General features: G+C 38.2%; 2 protein-coding genes and 1 pseudogene across 4 annotated transcripts; 2 read left to right on the forward strand and 1 right to left on the reverse strand.

The window, feature by feature from the left end:
- The first annotated feature begins 205 nt into the window (after positions 1 to 205).
- Positions 206 to 2,745, forward strand: LOC104101557 (trimethyltridecatetraene synthase-like). The gene is made up of 2 exons (XM_009609035.4): positions 206 to 1,230; positions 1,896 to 2,745. The coding sequence occupies exons 1-2, from the start codon at positions 331 to 333 to the stop codon at positions 2,523 to 2,525; spliced, it is 1,530 nt and encodes a 509-aa protein (XP_009607330.1). The 5' UTR covers positions 206 to 330; the 3' UTR covers positions 2,526 to 2,745.
- Positions 2,746 to 4,037: 1,292 nt separating this feature from the next.
- Positions 4,038 to 6,155, forward strand: LOC104101555 (trimethyltridecatetraene synthase-like; annotated as a pseudogene).
- Positions 6,156 to 6,243: 88 nt separating this feature from the next.
- LOC104101554 (exportin-T) lies at positions 6,244 to 18,162 on the reverse strand. Of its 3 annotated transcripts, XM_009609033.4 has the most exons (16): positions 17,953 to 18,161; positions 16,046 to 17,857; positions 15,836 to 15,925; positions 15,653 to 15,742; positions 15,361 to 15,465; positions 14,376 to 14,435; positions 13,887 to 13,949; positions 13,718 to 13,813; positions 9,400 to 9,564; positions 8,056 to 8,229; positions 7,882 to 7,947; positions 7,704 to 7,802; positions 7,196 to 7,342; positions 6,771 to 6,954; positions 6,626 to 6,672; positions 6,244 to 6,541 (listed from the first exon to the last, which is right to left on the reverse strand). In XM_009609033.4, the coding sequence occupies exons 2-14, from the start codon at positions 17,768 to 17,770 to the stop codon at positions 6,865 to 6,867; spliced, it is 2,970 nt and encodes a 989-aa protein (XP_009607328.1). In that variant the 5' UTR covers positions 17,771 to 17,857; positions 17,953 to 18,161; the 3' UTR covers positions 6,244 to 6,541; positions 6,626 to 6,672; positions 6,771 to 6,864. The 3 variants fall into 3 exon arrangements, with proteins under 3 accessions (XP_009607328.1, XP_009607327.1, XP_070053957.1); XM_009609032.4 differs by having other exon boundaries at positions 16,046 to 18,161; XM_070197856.1 differs by lacking the exon at positions 9,400 to 9,564 and having other exon boundaries at positions 16,046 to 18,162.
- Between the last annotated feature and the right edge of the window lie 485 nt (positions 18,163 to 18,647).

Below are 18,647 nucleotides of genomic sequence, written 5' to 3' on the forward strand. Positions count from 1 at the left end.
TACTGAAGAACTTAAAAATACTTTCCTGGAAAACCAAAGGCAACTGAAACAAAGTTTCGAGGAAAAATATACTAGATTGTTTCTTTACAGAAGTTCACTCTCCCCATTAGATTAGAATAACAGAAAATGAGGATCACAGATTTTAAAGTAAGGAAAAATAATTGAAAAATACTACTTAAAATATATACTTGTAGTACTATTCAAGCTTCTCTCCAACACTATAAATACAGTTTATTCGGGGAACCATATACTCCACCATTAAATCAACTTACAAACACATTCTGTCTTCTTACAAATCACTGACTCACCAACAAAAGTACCAATAATTCAATGGAAGGTACAAACTTGACTGCATATGCAGCAGTATTTCTTGGTACTCTGTTTCTTTTGCTCCTTTCCAAATTTCTTCGCCAAAGAAAACTCAACTTACCTCCAGGCCCAAAACCATGGCCGATCATCGGAAACTTAAACCTTATCGGCAATCTTCCTCATCGCTCAATCCACGAACTTTCACTCAAGTACGGGCCAATTATGCAACTCCAATTCGGGACTTTCCCCGTTGTTGTTGGCTCTTCCGTCGAAATGGCCAAGGTTTTCCTCAAATCAATGGATATTAACTTTGTAGGCAGGCCTAAAACGGCCGCCGGGAAGTACACAACTTACAATTATTCAGATATTACATGGTCTCCTTATGGACCATATTGGCGCCAGGCACGTAGAATGTGCCTAATGGAATTATTCAGCCCGAAACGTCTCGATTCATACGAGTATATTCGGGCTGAGGAGTTGCATTCTCTGCTCCATAATTTGAATAAAATATCAGGGAAACCAATTGTGCTGAAAGATTATTTGACGACGTTGAGTTTAAATGTTATTAGCAGGATGGTACTGGGGAAGAGGTATTTGGACGAATCCGAGAACTCGATTGCGACTCCTGAGGAATTTAAGAAGATGTTGGACGAGCTGTTCTTGCTAAATGGTGTACTTAATATTGGAGATTCTATTCCCTGGATTGATTTCATGGACTTACAAGGTTATGTTAAGAGGATGAAATTTGTGAGCAAGAAATTCGACAAGTTTTTGGAGCATGTTATCGATGAGCATAACGTTAGGAGAAATGGAGTGGAGAATTACATTGCTAAGGACATGGTTGATGTTCTGTTGCAGCTTGCTGATGATCCGACGTTGGAAGTTAAGCTGGAGAGACATGGAGTCAAAGCATTCACTCAGGTATTGTAATAAAGAAATGATATCAATTCATATTTCTCATAATCTCTTTAAGTTAGGACTATAGAAAGAAAATAATAGGAGTAATACTTAGGACCCGTTTGTCCGTAAAAAAGTTTTCCTTTTTTTCGAATTTTCTTTTTCCAAAATGTGTTTGTCCAATGAAAGCCGTAGTGGGTTCGTAGTAATAGATTAAAGTCGTATCCTCTAAAAATGAGGGATTCACGTCTGCTTAATAGCACGGAAAACTTAAAAGGTACATAGATTATAGTTAAGAATAATTTTAATTAACCACAGACTAGATCCCTATTGCTCTGCTCCACTCGGGTGGACAGTACTTATGACTTCCTACACCCAATTGGAGTTACTGGACATTGACAAGACATTGTGGAACCCGAAATTTAGTTGGCTATGTACGGGTCTGTCGTATTGAAAAAAACAAGAAAAATAATATGCCCGTAATAATTGACCTGTTGATAATGTTACTGAAATGATATCTGGCCCACTTTTCTGTCGAAGTAGAACGGACAATGGAGTGAATCCAACAGTAGATAAATTACAAGAAAAAATTAGGAAATAGAAAGTCAAGTTGGTCAGGATATTTGTATTTGTTTTCGATGCTTTGTTGTAGTTGACGACAAGAGTAAAATGTGTAATTGCACAATCAGGATATGCTTGCTGGTGGAACCGAGAGTTCAGCAGTGACAGTGGAGTGGGCAATTTCAGAGCTGCTAAAGAAGCCAGAGATTTTCAAAAAGGCTACAGAAGAATTGGATCGAGTAATTGGGCAGAATAGATGGGTACAAGAAAAAGACATTCCAAATCTTCCTTACATAGAGGCAATAGTCAAAGAGACTATGCGACTGCACCCCGTGGCACCAATGTTGGTGCCACGTGAGTGTCGAGAAGACTGTAAGGTAGCAGGCTACGACGTTAAGAAAGGAACCAGGGTCCTTGTGAGCGTATGGACTATTGGAAGAGACCCTACATTGTGGGACGAGCCTGAGGCGTTCAAGCCGGAGAGGTTCCACGAAAAGTCCATTGATGTTAAAGGACATGATTTTGAGCTTTTGCCATTTGGAGCTGGGAGAAGGATGTGCCCGGGTTATAACTTGGGGCTTAAGGTGATTCAAGCTAGCTTAGCTAATCTTATACATGGATTTAACTGGTCATTGCCTGATAATATGACTCCTGAGGACCTCGACATGGATGAGATTTTTGGGCTCTCCACACCTAAAAAGTTTCCACTTGCTACTGTGATTGAGCCAAGACTTTCACCTAAACTTTACTCTGTTTGATTCAGCACTTCTGTGGTTCCATCAAGATAGACTCTTTGTTATGTTTGAACTCGTGCTTTAAATCTTTTGTAATGGTATCGTCTACTTATCCAACTTAAATCTTGTATCTTTTATTTTGCTTGAAAGTGATTTTAGTAGTGAACACAAAAGTATGTATGTATGTATGTCATAATGCAGTTATATCTTCAGAAATAATAACATTAGAGCCTTGTGATTTTTCTGATGCTGTCATATTGCTATAGAGTGTAGATAACCTTTTGCCGAAGGATAACCTCCTCTCACACTAGCAAACTACTAATCAAACACTAGCAAACTAGACAGGGTAAGAATTCACATTCAGCTTATAGAGATGCGCTGCTAATTTAGGAAAAATAAGTACTCTTTAGTAGACCTCCTGCATTATCATTCTAGTACTTGCTTCATCTGACCTCATCCTATTCTGGAAAATCCTGTTGTTTCTTTCCTGTCACAAGTTTATTGGAGTAACTATTTTGGCCTAGATGCCACATGTCTTCTTTTTATTGATTGCTTAATCACGTTTTTTCATGTGTAAATTACATGCTCCCTATAAATACAGCTCATCGTGGAGCCATAAACTTACTTCTGAAGAATGAACAATGTTGAATGTCAAGCTTTAAAATTTTTTTTTTTTTTTTTTTTGTCTTAAATGAATTTTGTTATTTGGCACTATATATATACCTGCGAGAGCTTGTATTATAAACACGTATCTGGTGATAAAATAGCCGATAGTCTATCTTGTTGTATATGGAATGACATAGCAGAATAAAACGAAAACTTATCAACTCTACAAATTTAGTATTTTGCAAAACTGTGACTAACCTGTCCATTAAACATGGCTTAGAGACAATAATATTCTTCCATCTAATAACCGTTTCACAATCAAAAATATGTTGGACTAACTTATTGTTAGTTTCTCTTCTGGATCTTCAATAGTTGGCTGCCAGATGATCTATGTGACTTCTTAACATCGCCTCTTCTGGTGGGGAATATCAAGAAACATAGATAATAATCAGTAGGATATAAATACTAGCTAAAGTTCTTTAATTACATTCCAGTCTTAATTCTTTCTCTTCCAGGTTCCTTGGAAGAAGTTCAGATCTGTATCTTGTTAAGTTTTCCGTTTAGTTTTAGTTTGTTGGTTTAGGGATTAAAAATGCACACTTCGGAAATACTGATCCATTCTGATTCCTCTTGTTCTTGTCTCTTTTGGAGCCTTTGTCTCCATCTCTCATTAAAATATTGTTTTAAGCCTGTGCTTATGCTTGAGTTTTTAACTCATTAGTGTATTCCAACTTTCAAGTAGATCTCCTTATACTATTATTCTTAATAGTTTGACATCATGTTTAAGATAAATGAGGAGTGCTAAGTGCTAACTGCTCTCATTAAGAATGTTTATTTAGAGAATCTGTCCTCTAGCAGTAATATAATAAAAAATGACAGATCACAGATCACAGATCACAAAGCAAGGAGAAACAACAGAAAATGATCAATATAACTATTGACTCATCGTACTACAAGCAATATTTTCTTTCCAACATTAATATAAATTTAGCTCAACAATTGATTCACTATCAGTAATTCCAAATGGAAACTCCTACCTGGACTGCATATGCAGCTGCATGTCTAGCTACACTGTCTCTTTTTCTCCTTTCCAAATTTCTCCGCCAAAGGAAACTCAACTTACCACCCGGCCCAAAACCATGGCCAATTGTCGGAAACTTTAACCTCATCGCCCCCCTCGCTCACCGCTCTGTCCACGAACTCTCCCTCAAGTATGGACCCATTATGCAACTCCGCTTCGGGTCTTTTCCTGTGGTGGTGGGCTCCTCAGTCGAAATGGCTAAGGTTTTCCTCAAATCAATGGATATCAACTTTGTAGACAGGCCTAAAATGGCTGCTGGCAAGTACACCACCTACAACTATTCGAATATCACTTGGTCCGCCTACGGACCCTATTGGCGCCAGGCACGTAAGATGTGCCTTATGGAATTGTTCACCGCAAAACGGCTCGAGTCACTCGAGTATATTAGGACAGAGGAGTTACAATCTCTCCTCCATGATTTGTATAACTTAACGGGAAAACCAATTCTGCTGAAAGATTATTTGATGACGCTGAGTTTAAATGTTATTAGCAGGATGGTACTTGGGAAGAGGTATTTGGACGAGTCCAAGAACTCGATCGTGACTCCTGAGGAATTTAAGAAGATGTTAGACGAGCTGTTCTTGCTAAATGGTGTACTTAATATTGGAGATTATATCCCCTGGATTGATTTCATGGACTTGCAAGGTTATGTTAAGAGGATGAAGGTATTAAGCAACAAGTTTGACAGGTTTTTGGAGTATGTTCTCGACGAGCATAACGCTAGGAGAAACGCTGAGGAGAATTACGTTGCCAAAGACATGGTGGATGTTTAACTACAGTTTGCTGATGATCCCACTCTGGAGGTTAAACTAGAGAGACATGGAGTCAAGGCTTTCACCCAGGTACATATCACTTTAATTCACAACTCGTGGTGTCTTATCAATTTAAGACAAAAGAAAAATAATAGCACACAAAAATTAAAGTACTACTCTAGTATTTATGAATAATCTTATTAACCGCGTACTAGATCCTTTATTGCTTCTACCACTTGGGTGCCACTACTGATGATTTCTTCACTAGGACTAAAGGAAAATTTGCTAAGAAAAGTTTGGAACTTTATGGTTGACCGAGATATAGTTGGTTCCAATGTCTATCCGCACGTTAAAACATATAATAATTAACGAAATCGAACTTTTTCTATGAAAGTTGGAGGGCTACGTACGGGTCAAGTATTTCTTTATTTTTTTGGCGCTTGATGATAAGACTTAAATATGTATTGCACAATCAGGACTTGCTGGCTGGTGGAACCGAGAGTACAGCAGTGATCGTGGAGTGGGCAATCTCAGAGCTGCTAAAGAAGCCGGAGATTTTCAACAAGGCAACAGAGGAATTGGATCGAGTGATTGGGCAGAACAGATGGGTACAAGAAAAGGACATCCCAAATTTTCCATACATAGAGGCAATTGTTAAAGAGACTATGCGACTTCACCCCGTGGCACCAATGTTAACTCCACGGCTCTGCGGAGAAGACTGTAAAGTAGCCGGCTACGACATTCTGAAAGGAACCAGGGTCCTAGTAAGCGTATGGACTATCGCAAGAGACCCTACTTTGTGGGACGAGCCTGAGGCGTTCAAACCTGAGAGGTTTCTCGGAAATTCCATTGATGTCAAAGGACATAATTTTGAGCTACTGCCATTTGGAGCTGGGAGAAGGATGTGTCCGGGATACAACTTAGGGCTTAAGGTGATTCAAGCTAGCTTAGCTAATCTTCTACACGGATTTAAATGGTCATTGCCCGATAATATGACCCCTGAGGACCTCAACATGGAGGAAATTTTTTGCCTCTCCATACCAAAAAAGATTCCACTTGCTGCTGTGATTGAGCCAAAACTTGAACCAAATCTTTACTCTGCTTGATTTAGCACTATTTGTGTTCCTTCAAGAAATGTTTATTCTGTTTTAAATGGTGGGCCATATCGCCATATCCGCTAAGGTTGCTCTAATGCTCTACATATTTTGTAATGAAATCGTCTGGTTATCCAACTCAAATCTTGTATTTTAGATTGAAGCAACTGGCAAAATTCAAAAGCCATGTTTAAATTGGATCTGTAGGATGAAGGTAAGGGATCATTTATTTGCTTCATCTATAGTCTAAACCGAAGATATATGACAGCATTCATAACCACCTGCAGCTTTAATGGCATACACAGAACATTCTGAAAATCCTTCAAATGTTAGAAGAAGACAGGAAAAGAAAGCAACTCAAAGGCACTGAAAAAAATCCCTCAAGGCGCTGTAAAAACAAATACATTTACACAAAAATGACTTCGGCAGCCTTCACCGTCGTAAGCAGCAAAATTGTGTGATAAATTAACATTTTCATATCAAGAAACTGCTTCCGCAAATTTACACCTACCACATCAGAAAATAAACAGATTACAAAATAAAATAGGAATAGAATTCTATTAGCAATGAAAGCATTCTATTTGCCCATACCTCGCTGCTATGAAGACTTAAACGAATAATATTTACAGAAACGAACCCTGCAAAATCAAAAATAACAAATATTATAATAAAATGTTGTGCAGAACAAGAATCTGATTCTATATAATATGCTTGGCATATACATTGGCACACACACCTGTTGACAAAATTATTTATAACCAGGACAACTGGTTATAACAAGAAGCATATAGGCAACAATAAAGTGATTGATCTCATCGTTTACTGAAATGCTATCTAAACACCAAGCTTCCATTTTGTTGACGTCTCAAATTTTCAATAAGCGACTGGTAAAATGATTTCAGCACTTTGATATCGTTACCCTGGCAATAAAAGCACAGAACAATAGAAAGAAAAGTCAGTAAAAGTGGATTATCCAATTATAATTCTTGCAGTTTGCATGTAGATACTTCAACAGAGATTTTATTGTGAAACTGGAGGAAGGAAACTGTATGTTTTCTACTTCTTCCAGTTCCTTAAACAATGTTTTTCGAAAAGACAGTCCTATGCAGGAAAAATCAATTCTAAAACTTAATTCAAAATGTCAAACAAAAAGTAGAATACCTGCAATTTCTGACAGTACTGCTCAGCCAAATCTTGGGGGCAATGAGCACTTGGGAAGCCTTTTGATACAAAATGAACAAGAAAATCATTGCCAAATTTCTCATACATGACCTTCTGAGCCATTACAATCTCTCCAAAAAGAACAAGCTGCCATGGTAATCCAAAAGAAAAAGAAGATTAACTATGCAACCCAGGAAAATCAGACTCTTGCAATCATATAACTATAGCAAACAGCAAGTAGGATTTCGCAGTTTTATGTAATGCGGCAATGCCAAAAGAGGAACTAAATTGCTACAGCAGGAAGAAACAGAAGGATATATTCAATTTGCTGCCAAATGCCAGTTCCAGAAGGAAAAAGCCACAAACATGCTGAAATTATATCAGCCCACATGAAAGCAAACCGATTGACAATAAAAGCAGAATATTCATATCAAAGCACCACGCGCTAACATTATTGTGCCACAACTGATAATAGGAATTTTTTAGACTAGTCAACACACCAACTTACCGTATTTGCATCACGAAATTCAAAGGATTTGTCGAGGACGCTGTACAGACAACAGTTCGTTGCAAAGGCCTCAATCACAAAACTTTGGAAACCAGGCACCTGGAACAGAGAAGACATTTTACATATCAGTCAGCACAAGTAATCTTTATTGTTGCAGTACAGCTCAAAGACAGTTCACCTTTTCTTCGCCATAAGGTCTCGCGCACCAGTCTTTGATTAGTTTTATAAATATCTGTACACATGCCTGAATAAGAAAATGGTAAAGAATCAAGTTCCGACAAGTGGGATATAACATGTTTTAGTGAAGTTCCTGAACACTAAATAAGCACAAGTAAATCAATGCTAAACTAACCTTACGAACAACGATATCCTTGTGATTACAGGATGCATGTAAAACCAGCTGCATCATCGGATCCAAGTAGACCCTACTTTTGGAGGAAAGAAAAGCTGATGACAGATCATGCGTAGCAATCACGTGAAGAAAAGTGTAAAACGTCCTCTGGAGCTCCTGTAGCTCTCGGATTTCCTGAGAGGAAGTACAGCTATCATGAAATGACAGTAAAGAAGACTATAAAAAGAAGCATCCTCAGTTCGAAAAGCAAATATAAAATCCAGGATATACATTTAGATGATAATAACCCAACCAGGATTACGGTCTGCACAATTTTGAGCTTTCAGATATTTCCTATACACTGTCTGAATGAAGGAAAGATAACAATGGCAAGAAATCATGGACGAAGAATGCCAAAGAATCTGATAGAGCTCATTCGCACAAACAGTCATCAATGGTAATCCAAATGGAAGCAGGACAGATAAGGAAGCTTACAGAGGTTAACCATGAACTTAAGCGAGGGATTAGGAGGACTTGAAAATAGATGAGGAGAACTAAAAACAGGGACATAACAAGGGCAAAACAATTGGTACAATAGGAAATAGGGACATAACAAGGGAGGAACAATTGGTACTAGTTCTTAAAAATAAATTGGTACTAGTTCTTAAAAGTGATGGGCTAACACGCTTGAAAATCAGCATGAAGCGTGAAATTTGTAAATAGTAAATGAACTGGGAACTGACTGGCCATGCATGTTAAAGTTCTCTTTTGACTGCCGATAACTCTGGTCTTGGACATGGTCGTGAAATGTTTGAGAAAATACACACTTAAGATCCGCCTGGTAGAAAGTAACTGCACTTTTGGGGGTTCTCACGGGGTAGAAAGTAACTGCACTTTGGGGGGTTCTCACGGGGTCGGTAGCAATGGATTAGCCTTTGAGTTTCTTGATAAAAAACTTACTAATGGTCCCCCCCCCCCTCCAAACCACCACAAAAAAATATGCCCAGGACGAGAAGTGAATAGCTATGTGCAAGCCATAGAAAAGATATAGTCCATGCACAATTGGGCAAGGATGGCATGAGCTATTAACAACTGAGCATTTTAAAGAAAATGGAAACATGAAGCCGCAGCATCTGAATGAATTAAAACAGAAGATTTCAGAAAGAGTTACCACATTTTGTTCTCTGGGTATTTATGCTGGTAATTTTCTAAATGCAAAGGATGGATTCATAACCCCAACCGAAAATAAAGATAGGAAGGAGGAAGGTCTTAACTTGGAGAATGCATGGGCCCTCAACAAAAGGTAAGCTCTCACATGACGATGCAGGAAAGCAAGAAATGTTACACTAAAGAAACTTCACATACTTCTGTATTGCTACCAGGACCTGTAGGGAAAGCATCTCTTGGGAGAACATTAAATACTCTACTAGCAATAGCAGGGTAAACTTCCTCCAAAATGTCTCGAACTCCAGTGTTGAATTTGCAGATAAGCTGATTAAGCAACACCAAAAGGCCTGCCAGTTCTTTCGGCTACATTGAGACACAAAAGAAAGTTATTCTCATGATAATGAGAACAGGAACACTTCAAATGCTGCTCAGAACAAAGTTACTTTAGCCATTTTACAGTCTGTTACAATCTCTTAAATACCTCGATATTAAACATGTTAACATGGTTTAGTTTTACTTCAATATATCAAAATCATTTATATGACATTTGTAACAGTACAATTGTTTGACGTTTTAGCCAAATCAGTTTTTAAGTTTTTTCGAAAATACTTCTGTTAATTTTTATCAATTTAACTTTATGCATCTCAATAATGTTGTACTCGGTGATTATATGCCATGCTAACCATCTATGAGATTTTATACTTCCCAACATTTCCTATGCTTGCCTCTGATTTAGGTTGAGAAATTCCACAAAGCGTAGTTGACCATAACCAAGAAATTATGCAAGTCTACCAATTTAAACCTTGCATTATCTTAAAATGCTAGAAAAATGTTATCTTGCAAAGAAAAGTAATGAAAATGTTATCCATAAAAAAATTGATAAGGTAAAATGTTATCCATAAATTAAAGGAGGATCTACACATGATACTCATTAAACTAGAAAAACTGTATATTAAAGTGCCACAAAAAGTCATCATGTGTGTGTGCCGGAGAAGAATGGAAACCTTACAAAATAGTAAAATGCCATAAACAATAAGTACGAATTAGATGTCACAATGCGAGGAAAGTGCTAGGAGATACAAAGGAGTTTACCATAATAGTGGGTTTACACCGTTTATCTACCTTAGTCATACATACTTGTTTACCCTAATCATGAATAAGGTCACATGGTGTATTCTGCTATGTGTAGATGTATTACATACATCAACGAAACTAGCGAGGGAGTTAGCCAAAAGCTTGAACTACGGAGATGCACTATAGAGAATAACGATTTCAGGATACATGGAAGTAAGAACATATGCACTGCAAATTTAGCTAGCATAAGAATGAAGTTGAGCTGCTCTGGTGGCAAATGAACTTGTAGACTCCAGAAGGAAAAATAGAGAACCCGGCTTACTGTGCAAGTTGGACCTTGAGAAGACTTTCGACCATGTCAATTGGGAGTTCCTGGACTTCATTATGAATCGGATGGGTTTTGGGGAAAGATGGAGGGGATGGATCAAGTTCTGCATTTCCTCAGTCAAATTTTCTGTCCTGGTTAATGGTAGCCCGTGTGGTTTCTTTGGCAGCTCCAGGGGTCTCGGGCAAGGTGACCCCATATCCCCATGCTATTCATTTTAGTGATGGATGCTCTGAGTAAAATGATGGATCGTGCGGCGGGTGGAGGCTTCTTGAGAGGATTCTCAGCTCCGATCGGGGTGCCCAGTGCCCGAAGAGTCTCTCATTTGCTTTTTGCGGATGACACCCTGGTTTTCTGTGATGCCGATATGGATCAGTTGACTGTCTGAAGCAGGTACTGCAGTGGTTTCAGATAGTATCAGAACTCAAAATCAACCTCGGCAAGTGTGAGATTTTCTCGGTGGGTGAGGTTGCTAACATTGATGCTTTGTCTCATGTTCTCGGATGCAAGTTGGGCTCTCTTCCCACTACTTACCTGGGTCTACCATTGGGCGCTTTGCATAAGGATACTACGGTTTGGAATCCAGTCATTGAAAGGATTGAAAAAAGATTAAAAGGCTGGCAGAAACGGTAATTGTCAAAAGGCGGTAAGGAAGTGCTTATCAAAAGCACTTCGTCGAGTATCACTACCTATTACTTGTCCATGTTGCAAGCTCCTGTGAGCGTCACAGAAAAACTGGAGTGGCTTTAAAGGAATTTTCTTTGGGATGCAGCGGATGGAACTAGAAAGTTTCATCTAGTGAATTGGCAGACAGTCACTTCCCCAAAGAAGTGGGGTGGACTTGGAGTAAAAGATTTTAGTGTATTCAACAGAGCTTTGCTGGGGAAGTGGCTGTGAAGATTCGGGATTGAAGAGCATGCTCTATGGAGGGAGGTCATAATAGAAAAGTACGATTCCACGGGAGGGGGTTGGGGGACTAAGGCAATCACAGCACCGTTCGGGTGTGGCATGTGGAGGAACATCATGAAGAACTGGGAAGCTTTCTATGGCAACATCACTTACAGGGTGGGAGATGGAAGGAGAATCAGCTTTTGGAATCACAGGTGGTGTGGAGAGGATACTCTGAGGGTCTCTTTCCCCCACGTCTTCAGAATTTCAAACCAGAAGGAATTGATGGTCCAACAGATTCGCAAGGAGCATGAAGGGGGTAGTATGGGACCTCTCTTTTAGAAGTAACATGCAAGATTGGGAGATTTCGGAGCTCCAAAATTTGTTGGCACTGCTATACGGACAAGACAGGCCCCATCCATCTTGCGATTCTTGGAGATGGGGGTTGTGTGGCGATGGTTTGTTCACCGTAAAGTCATTTTACCAGAGTATGTTGGCGAGAGAGGAGACTACTTTTCCATACTCATCGATCTGGATTCCTAAGGCACCCACGAAGGTGTGTTTTTTTGCATGGCTAGCAGCGAGGGAGTGATCTTAACAGCTGAAAATCTGCGAAAGAGAGGAATTACACTTATTAGTTGGTGCTACATGTGTAAAAGCTCAGGGGAAGAAGTTGATCATCTTCTGCTGCATTGCCCTGTGTCCTGGGGTTTGTGGAGGGAAATCTTGAATCTTTTTGGTGTTCAATGGGTGATGCCAAACACTGTATAGGAAATGCTATATAGCTGGGCCGGTTTCCGTAGAAGAAGCAAGCAAAAGGCGTGGAAGTTCGCCCCGTTAGCTCTCATGTGGATAGTCTGGGGAGAGAGAAATAGGAGAGTTTTTAAGGGGATTGAGTCTCCGTTTTCACATCTTAAGAATAGTCTTTTGTCTTTGATCGCTTTTTGGTACACACATATAGCCCCTACTTGTGTAGAAGATTGGGCATCTTTTGTAGAGAATCATGTTCTGATGTAAATTCTCTACTTTTTGGTATACTTCTTGTATGCGGGAGTTTTTTTCTCCCTTTTGATTAATACAATTTACCTTATCAAAAAAAAAGAATGAAGTTGAGGTGAACTTGAATGGGACTGTCATGTCCAAATGAAAAAAATTTAATCTACTCGGTGTTTCAGGAAGATGGTATAATAGATGAAGACGTAACAAACAGATTTAAGATAAGATAGTTAAAATGGATGCAATGTTAAGAAAGAGTTATGTAATACAGCGACACCCACCGAAGTGAAAGATAGTCCTACATAATAGTTTTAAGACCAGTAATGTTATATGGGAGTGACTATTGAGCCTTATATCCACAAGATGACTATTGTAGAAATCTAAATGTTAAGCTGGATGCGACAATACAAGATTAGACAATATTAGAAATGAAATAGAACGTTTATTTGGTAAGAGTCAATTCATGTTATATTTTAGATGTTACTCCATTTCTTTTCATTTGTCTCTTGTATCCCTAAATTTGTCAGGAAGTAGAATTCAGCTCAATTACGATATAATTAGGATATCCAGCATCCAAAAAAAAATTAACTTTGGCCTGCATTGGTAACATCCTAATGTTTCAAACTTTTATTGCATTGTTTGTGCACTCAAGCTAGAGTTCATAACATTTTCAAATGAAACAAATTTTGTTACCTATAGTTTTCTTGCTGCAAATTCCATTTTACACAAGTTTAATAATAATTGGAATTACAAATAATATTCTAATAAGACAAGAGTGGGTTGCTCTAGTGGTAAGCACCCTCCACTTCCAACGAAGTCACCCCAAGAGCAAGGTGGGGAATTCTTAGATGGAGTGAGCCGAGGGTCTATCGGAAACAGCCTCTCTACCCCAGGGTAGGGGTAAGGTCTGCGTACACCTACCCTCCCCAGACCCCACTAGTGGGATTATACTGGGTTGTTGTTGTTGCTGCTTTGAATAGTTAACTCTGCTTGAGTGAGCTTGCTCACATTGACGGTTCTGATCCCGGATAAAGAAAGAGGGTTGCGGTAGGCTGGCAAACAACGTAAATTAGCCAATTTCATGATGAATCTTCACAATAACTTTTCTAGGAGTTGTTTAGCATTTCAGAGATTACAACACATAGGTCCAATTGGTGACACATAATATATTAAAATAGCAATACACTTTTGAAAATATGCTTGGACATTGGTTTAAATTTATAATGACTTTACCTCACTTTCGGCTAACAATTGCTCCAGTGCCTTTGGTAGATATGGAAATACAGATGATCCTAGTATGTCCACCATACGGTGAATGAATGATGTGACCTAGAGGAGTTAACATTTACATCACCAAAGGTGCATTGGATTGAGCAAGAATAATAAGAAACTAAATACATACCTTGCACCGCAGAGGTTCTATCTTTGGAAATATGATAAGAATACGTAGAAGGACATCCAATGTCTGGACGAAAAAGAAATAAACATGATAAGTATTGACACAGAAAGGTAGTACTTGGATTAGGGCTTTATTTGACCACAAAAACAGATATCTGTCTAATACAAAAGGTGCACCAGAAAAATTAACAACACAAAATCGAAAGGGGAACCAAAAATCCGATATTAGTCAAACTTATTTCTGAGAACCAAGTCAACAACCAAAATCCATTAAGTAATACACCTGAAACAGATATCAGCCTCCTTAAATAGTGACACTAAAAAGGAGAATATTCAGGATTACAAAATGCACAATAGTTGACATGCCTATTGATAGTCAAGTGCGCCACAATGTATTGTCACCAGTAGTAAGCTCAAATAGACTAAAATAGAAAATGGAGTTTGGAATCAATGTAGAAGAGTAAGACAAAAACTCAAGCACCAATCAACCAACCTGTTTGAACATGAGACCGATTGCAGGGCGACTAGCAGTTACAAGACGCTCGCTAAACCCCTGGCATGCAGAAACATTGTGGTGAGGGTAGAAGGAACAGGCTACAAATGCTGAATCACCAGTGCTAGAAACATAACATGGCAGTAAGCTGAGAAGGAAGGTATAAATTCCAAGGGAAAAATTGTTCAAAGTCAGGTATTGTATTATTGAAAATACATTGAGATCTTCTAGAACTTTTTATTTTTATTCTGTACAATGTTGAGGATTCATCTATTAAACCTCAACTTGTTAGAGACTGAGGCATAGTAGTAGTTGTTGTTGTTCTGCATAATGTTGGCTAAGATGAATTTAAATGGAGAAATATGGTTAGTGGGATTCATATAGCAAACCCCAACTGGTTGGGACTGAGGCGTAGTTATTGTTGTCAAGAGACCGGACTCAGGTACAGTCTTACTTAAGTAATTCTACAAATTCTGGATGGGGAGCAATGAAGGATGCAATATTAATGGCAGACAAAGTAAGGCGAGACGAATTATTTTGAGTTGCTTATGTAAGGAGTTTGAAGAGGACAGTACAGAAACCACATTTTGTTGCATTGCAGCTTTACATCAAAAATATGGAACTTGGATTAATCTTTGTTTAACATTTCGCTGGATTTATAAAAAATCTGACGGTGAAGCACTGTCAAATAGCATGTTATATAAGATTAGCGTAGAAAGGAACACAGCTTGAAGCGCACCAATATGTCATTTGTGGCTTATTTGGAACAAAGAAATACAGTTGTCCATAATAGTGAAACATACGTAACCAGTAATTAGAAGATCATTTTTTTTGTTTCCTTCATACTTTTGGTGCAAAAAGAGAATCCCAAACAACTTTGTACATACTTTTGACACCGCCTTGTTGTGCTATTGATGAAATAATTTGATTTACCAGAAAGGAAACTATAAAAAGCTGTAGTGATTTCGATAGTACAAGTAAAAACCTTGCTCAGAGCATTAATGGCCATAATTATCTGCTGGATATTTGCGATCTTTGCCGGAGACTCTTCAGGATTCTGAGCTTTGGCATTTAAGAGCAAAGCCTCAACCTGCGAAAAGTATTTACTGTCAATTCATATAATTAATGTAAGCATCTGTCAGGAAATACTTGCATTCCACATTATACATGCAACCATACAATATGAACACCAAAACCTCCATTTGAGTGCATACACATCCAGCTAATCGAACATCAAAAGAATATTCAATTTAGAGTTTTCTAACTAATGAAATGACCTGCTGACAAAGAGGAGTAAGCAAGGCAGAGAGGAACTCGGATTGTTTTTCAAGTGGTACATCTTCCATTCCAATTAATAAGCCAATCGCCTACAAAACATTCCTATTAAGGTGAGTTAAAGAAGTCAGGCAGCAAGTTGGGAAAAAAAATCTGAAGCACATATGCTCAAACCATGTATGCACCTCAAAAATGTGACTACCATCTTCACAACCAGAAAGCTCCTTGGAGGAAGCATATATTGTTGTGAATTGAGCAACTGTATCTTGCAGACTCTGAATGAACATAAAAAGTGAGGGTTTCAGAAACAGAATTCAAATAAAAGAAAATGAAATATTCCCCATTCAGTGGAACTTGGGAGATGAAACAGAGGAAGGGGATGGGAAAATCAATACCTGTAGAATAGTCTCTAAGTAGGGTACAAGTTTTGCTTTGAGCAGTTTCACAACCCTCATGAAAAGATAACTTGCTCTTCGATTTACATTGCTATTCGGGTGATGTATGCCTCTTTCATCAAGAAAGGCGCTTAAAACCAAGGGAATGTATTGTGTATTCTCCTGGAAAAATTTCATATACCTTGTTATTGTTTCCAAGTAGATAAGTGCAACAAGCCTGTTGTTGTGGCAAGGAAACTTTGTCGACAAAAGCATTGGTATTAGTTCTCCCAAGAGACCATTTCCTGTTTTCATGGTTTCATCAGTAAGTGATTCCCCAAAGGCATATAGAAGAGAGAGTGCAGCTTCTATCTCCTCAACATCCACATCCCCATTAGATGCAACAGCACTAGCTAAGGAGTTCCTGATGAAAATCTGAGTTGCATCAGGTGCTACACGGCCCACACTCCGAAGTAGAACAAACAACTCTTTCCTAAACTCAGCCATCCGATCTTCCTCTTCCCTCCCAATTTTGTCCAACACATCGAGATTATTACGATAAGCAGGATCAAATCGGATCTGAGTACGGATCACTTCCAGTATCTGACCTACATGATGTGACTGTGTCTCAGTCAATGGAACCAGACTCTTCAATGTGCCAACATACCCAGAGAGGAACTGCACAATACTGAAGGTTTCATCAATTTCACAATTTTGCATTACATAGAAAACAGAGGGCAAAACCTCATTCAATAGTTCAGTCGAGACAGCTTTCCCATCCTCAGAGTTCAAACGCTTCAAACACTCCAAAACCTCAGTTGAATATCCAGTAAGCAAAGAAGCAACACTTGATACCAACTCGGAGTCATTATCCTCAGCTACCAAACTGAAAACCCTTCTTATCTGAAGGCTCTGCAAAAGAGTGAGTTTTGCTTTCGGATCCATACGCTTAGCAGCAACAGCATGGATGCAACCAGCAGCTGCACCTCTGAGTTGATCACGAAAACCACTCGCCAATGTCAGCTCAAATAACAACCCAACAAACGTATCATTTGCTATCAAACCTATGTCGATCCACGAAACATACCTCCTCATAGAATCTAAAACACTACAACACAAATCGGGATCAGAATTTCTGTACATCAACAGGATGTCATACCAAGCCCTAACAACCTGAGAAATACACTGCTGCCTCATTGCGTCCTTAATTCGCCCCGAGACAGCCACCTCCTCTTGGCTTCTCGGATAGTCCATGCTAATTACTTCATCATCCAAGGCATTAAGAACTCGACAAAACATATCAATAACCACAACACCTTTACTAAGATTCGACAAAAAATCAACAAACACCGAGGGCCATATCATGGGATACTCGAAATAAACTAAAGTAACCATAACCTGAGAAAGCTTATTTTTAATAAAAGCTGGACCATCCAAAAGCCTAACCAAGTTCTTATCATCAATACTCTCATAACAACCCAGCGAAAAAACAGATTTTCGAATAAAGGATTTCTCCTCTGGACCCATTGACGAATACCGGACCCGGAGGACCTCGTGTAAGCATTGTAAACACCAGAACTGAACTTGAACCAATTTAGAAAAACACAAACGCTCAATACATATACTACAAATTGATGGATTTTCTTTAAATTGTTGGCAATAGGCAACAGCTTGTGCTTTAAGAGCAGAATCAACTGCTCCAGATTCATCAAAACTTATAAGTATTGCCTTGTCGAGATCATCCATTACTGTTTTTAAACCCTATAAACCCTAAATAAAACCTCAACGGTGATCAAGGATTATGAATGAAAATATCCAACTCTTCCTTTGAATCTGAGTAATAACTTAATAATGAATTTGATTAGATTCAATTAGAGCTTATAAAACGATAATTTATTGAGGAAAAAAAAAGATATTCCGGGCCTTACCTCATAGGATATGATTAGAATGAGAATGTAGAGCTAGGGTTTTAGAATGAGCAATGGAGGAAAAAAATTCAGCCCAAAACTAGGGTTTCTAAATCAATAACTGAAAGTGATTTTTTTTCTAATTTTTAATTTATATAAAAAAGACTGCGTAAGAACAGAGACTGTAGTCTTTGGGACTTGGTTAAGAGATTGAAGAAGGAGGAGAGGACGGAGGCTTTTGTGAGAGCTTCCTTTATATAGTTCCCTTTCACTTGGCTATCAACTCTCGTTTCTCTTACCTTTTTTTTATTATTATTGGATTTGATTTTTGGTTTTGTAAATTATACTTTTCGATTATTATATATTATGGTTTAAAAGTTAGGAAATTTACTTTTACCCTTCCAATAAGATTTCTTCTATTCTATTGTCCTTAATTAAATTAAAAGTAAAGAAGGTGACAGTGTATGGTACGTGTACTCCAAACAAACTTTTAGCAGACATGAATGATTTTGCTAAAAATTAAATGACTGAATTTTCTAGAGAACGGAAGAAATTACAATAGTATAAGAAGTTAAATCATTAGTTATTGTGTTCATATTTCAACATTAATGATTAATCACAAAGCTAAAATATTATTAAGATTTCAGCACGTTCAGAATATCTTGCTATATGCGTACAATTAATTTCCAATCATGTAAATCGCTATAAGAAAAGAA

The sequence above is a fragment of the Nicotiana tomentosiformis genome, chromosome 3 (genome assembly GCF_000390325.3).
Source record: "Nicotiana tomentosiformis chromosome 3, ASM39032v3, whole genome shotgun sequence".
NCBI classification, from domain to species: Eukaryota; Viridiplantae; Streptophyta; class Magnoliopsida; order Solanales; family Solanaceae; genus Nicotiana; species Nicotiana tomentosiformis.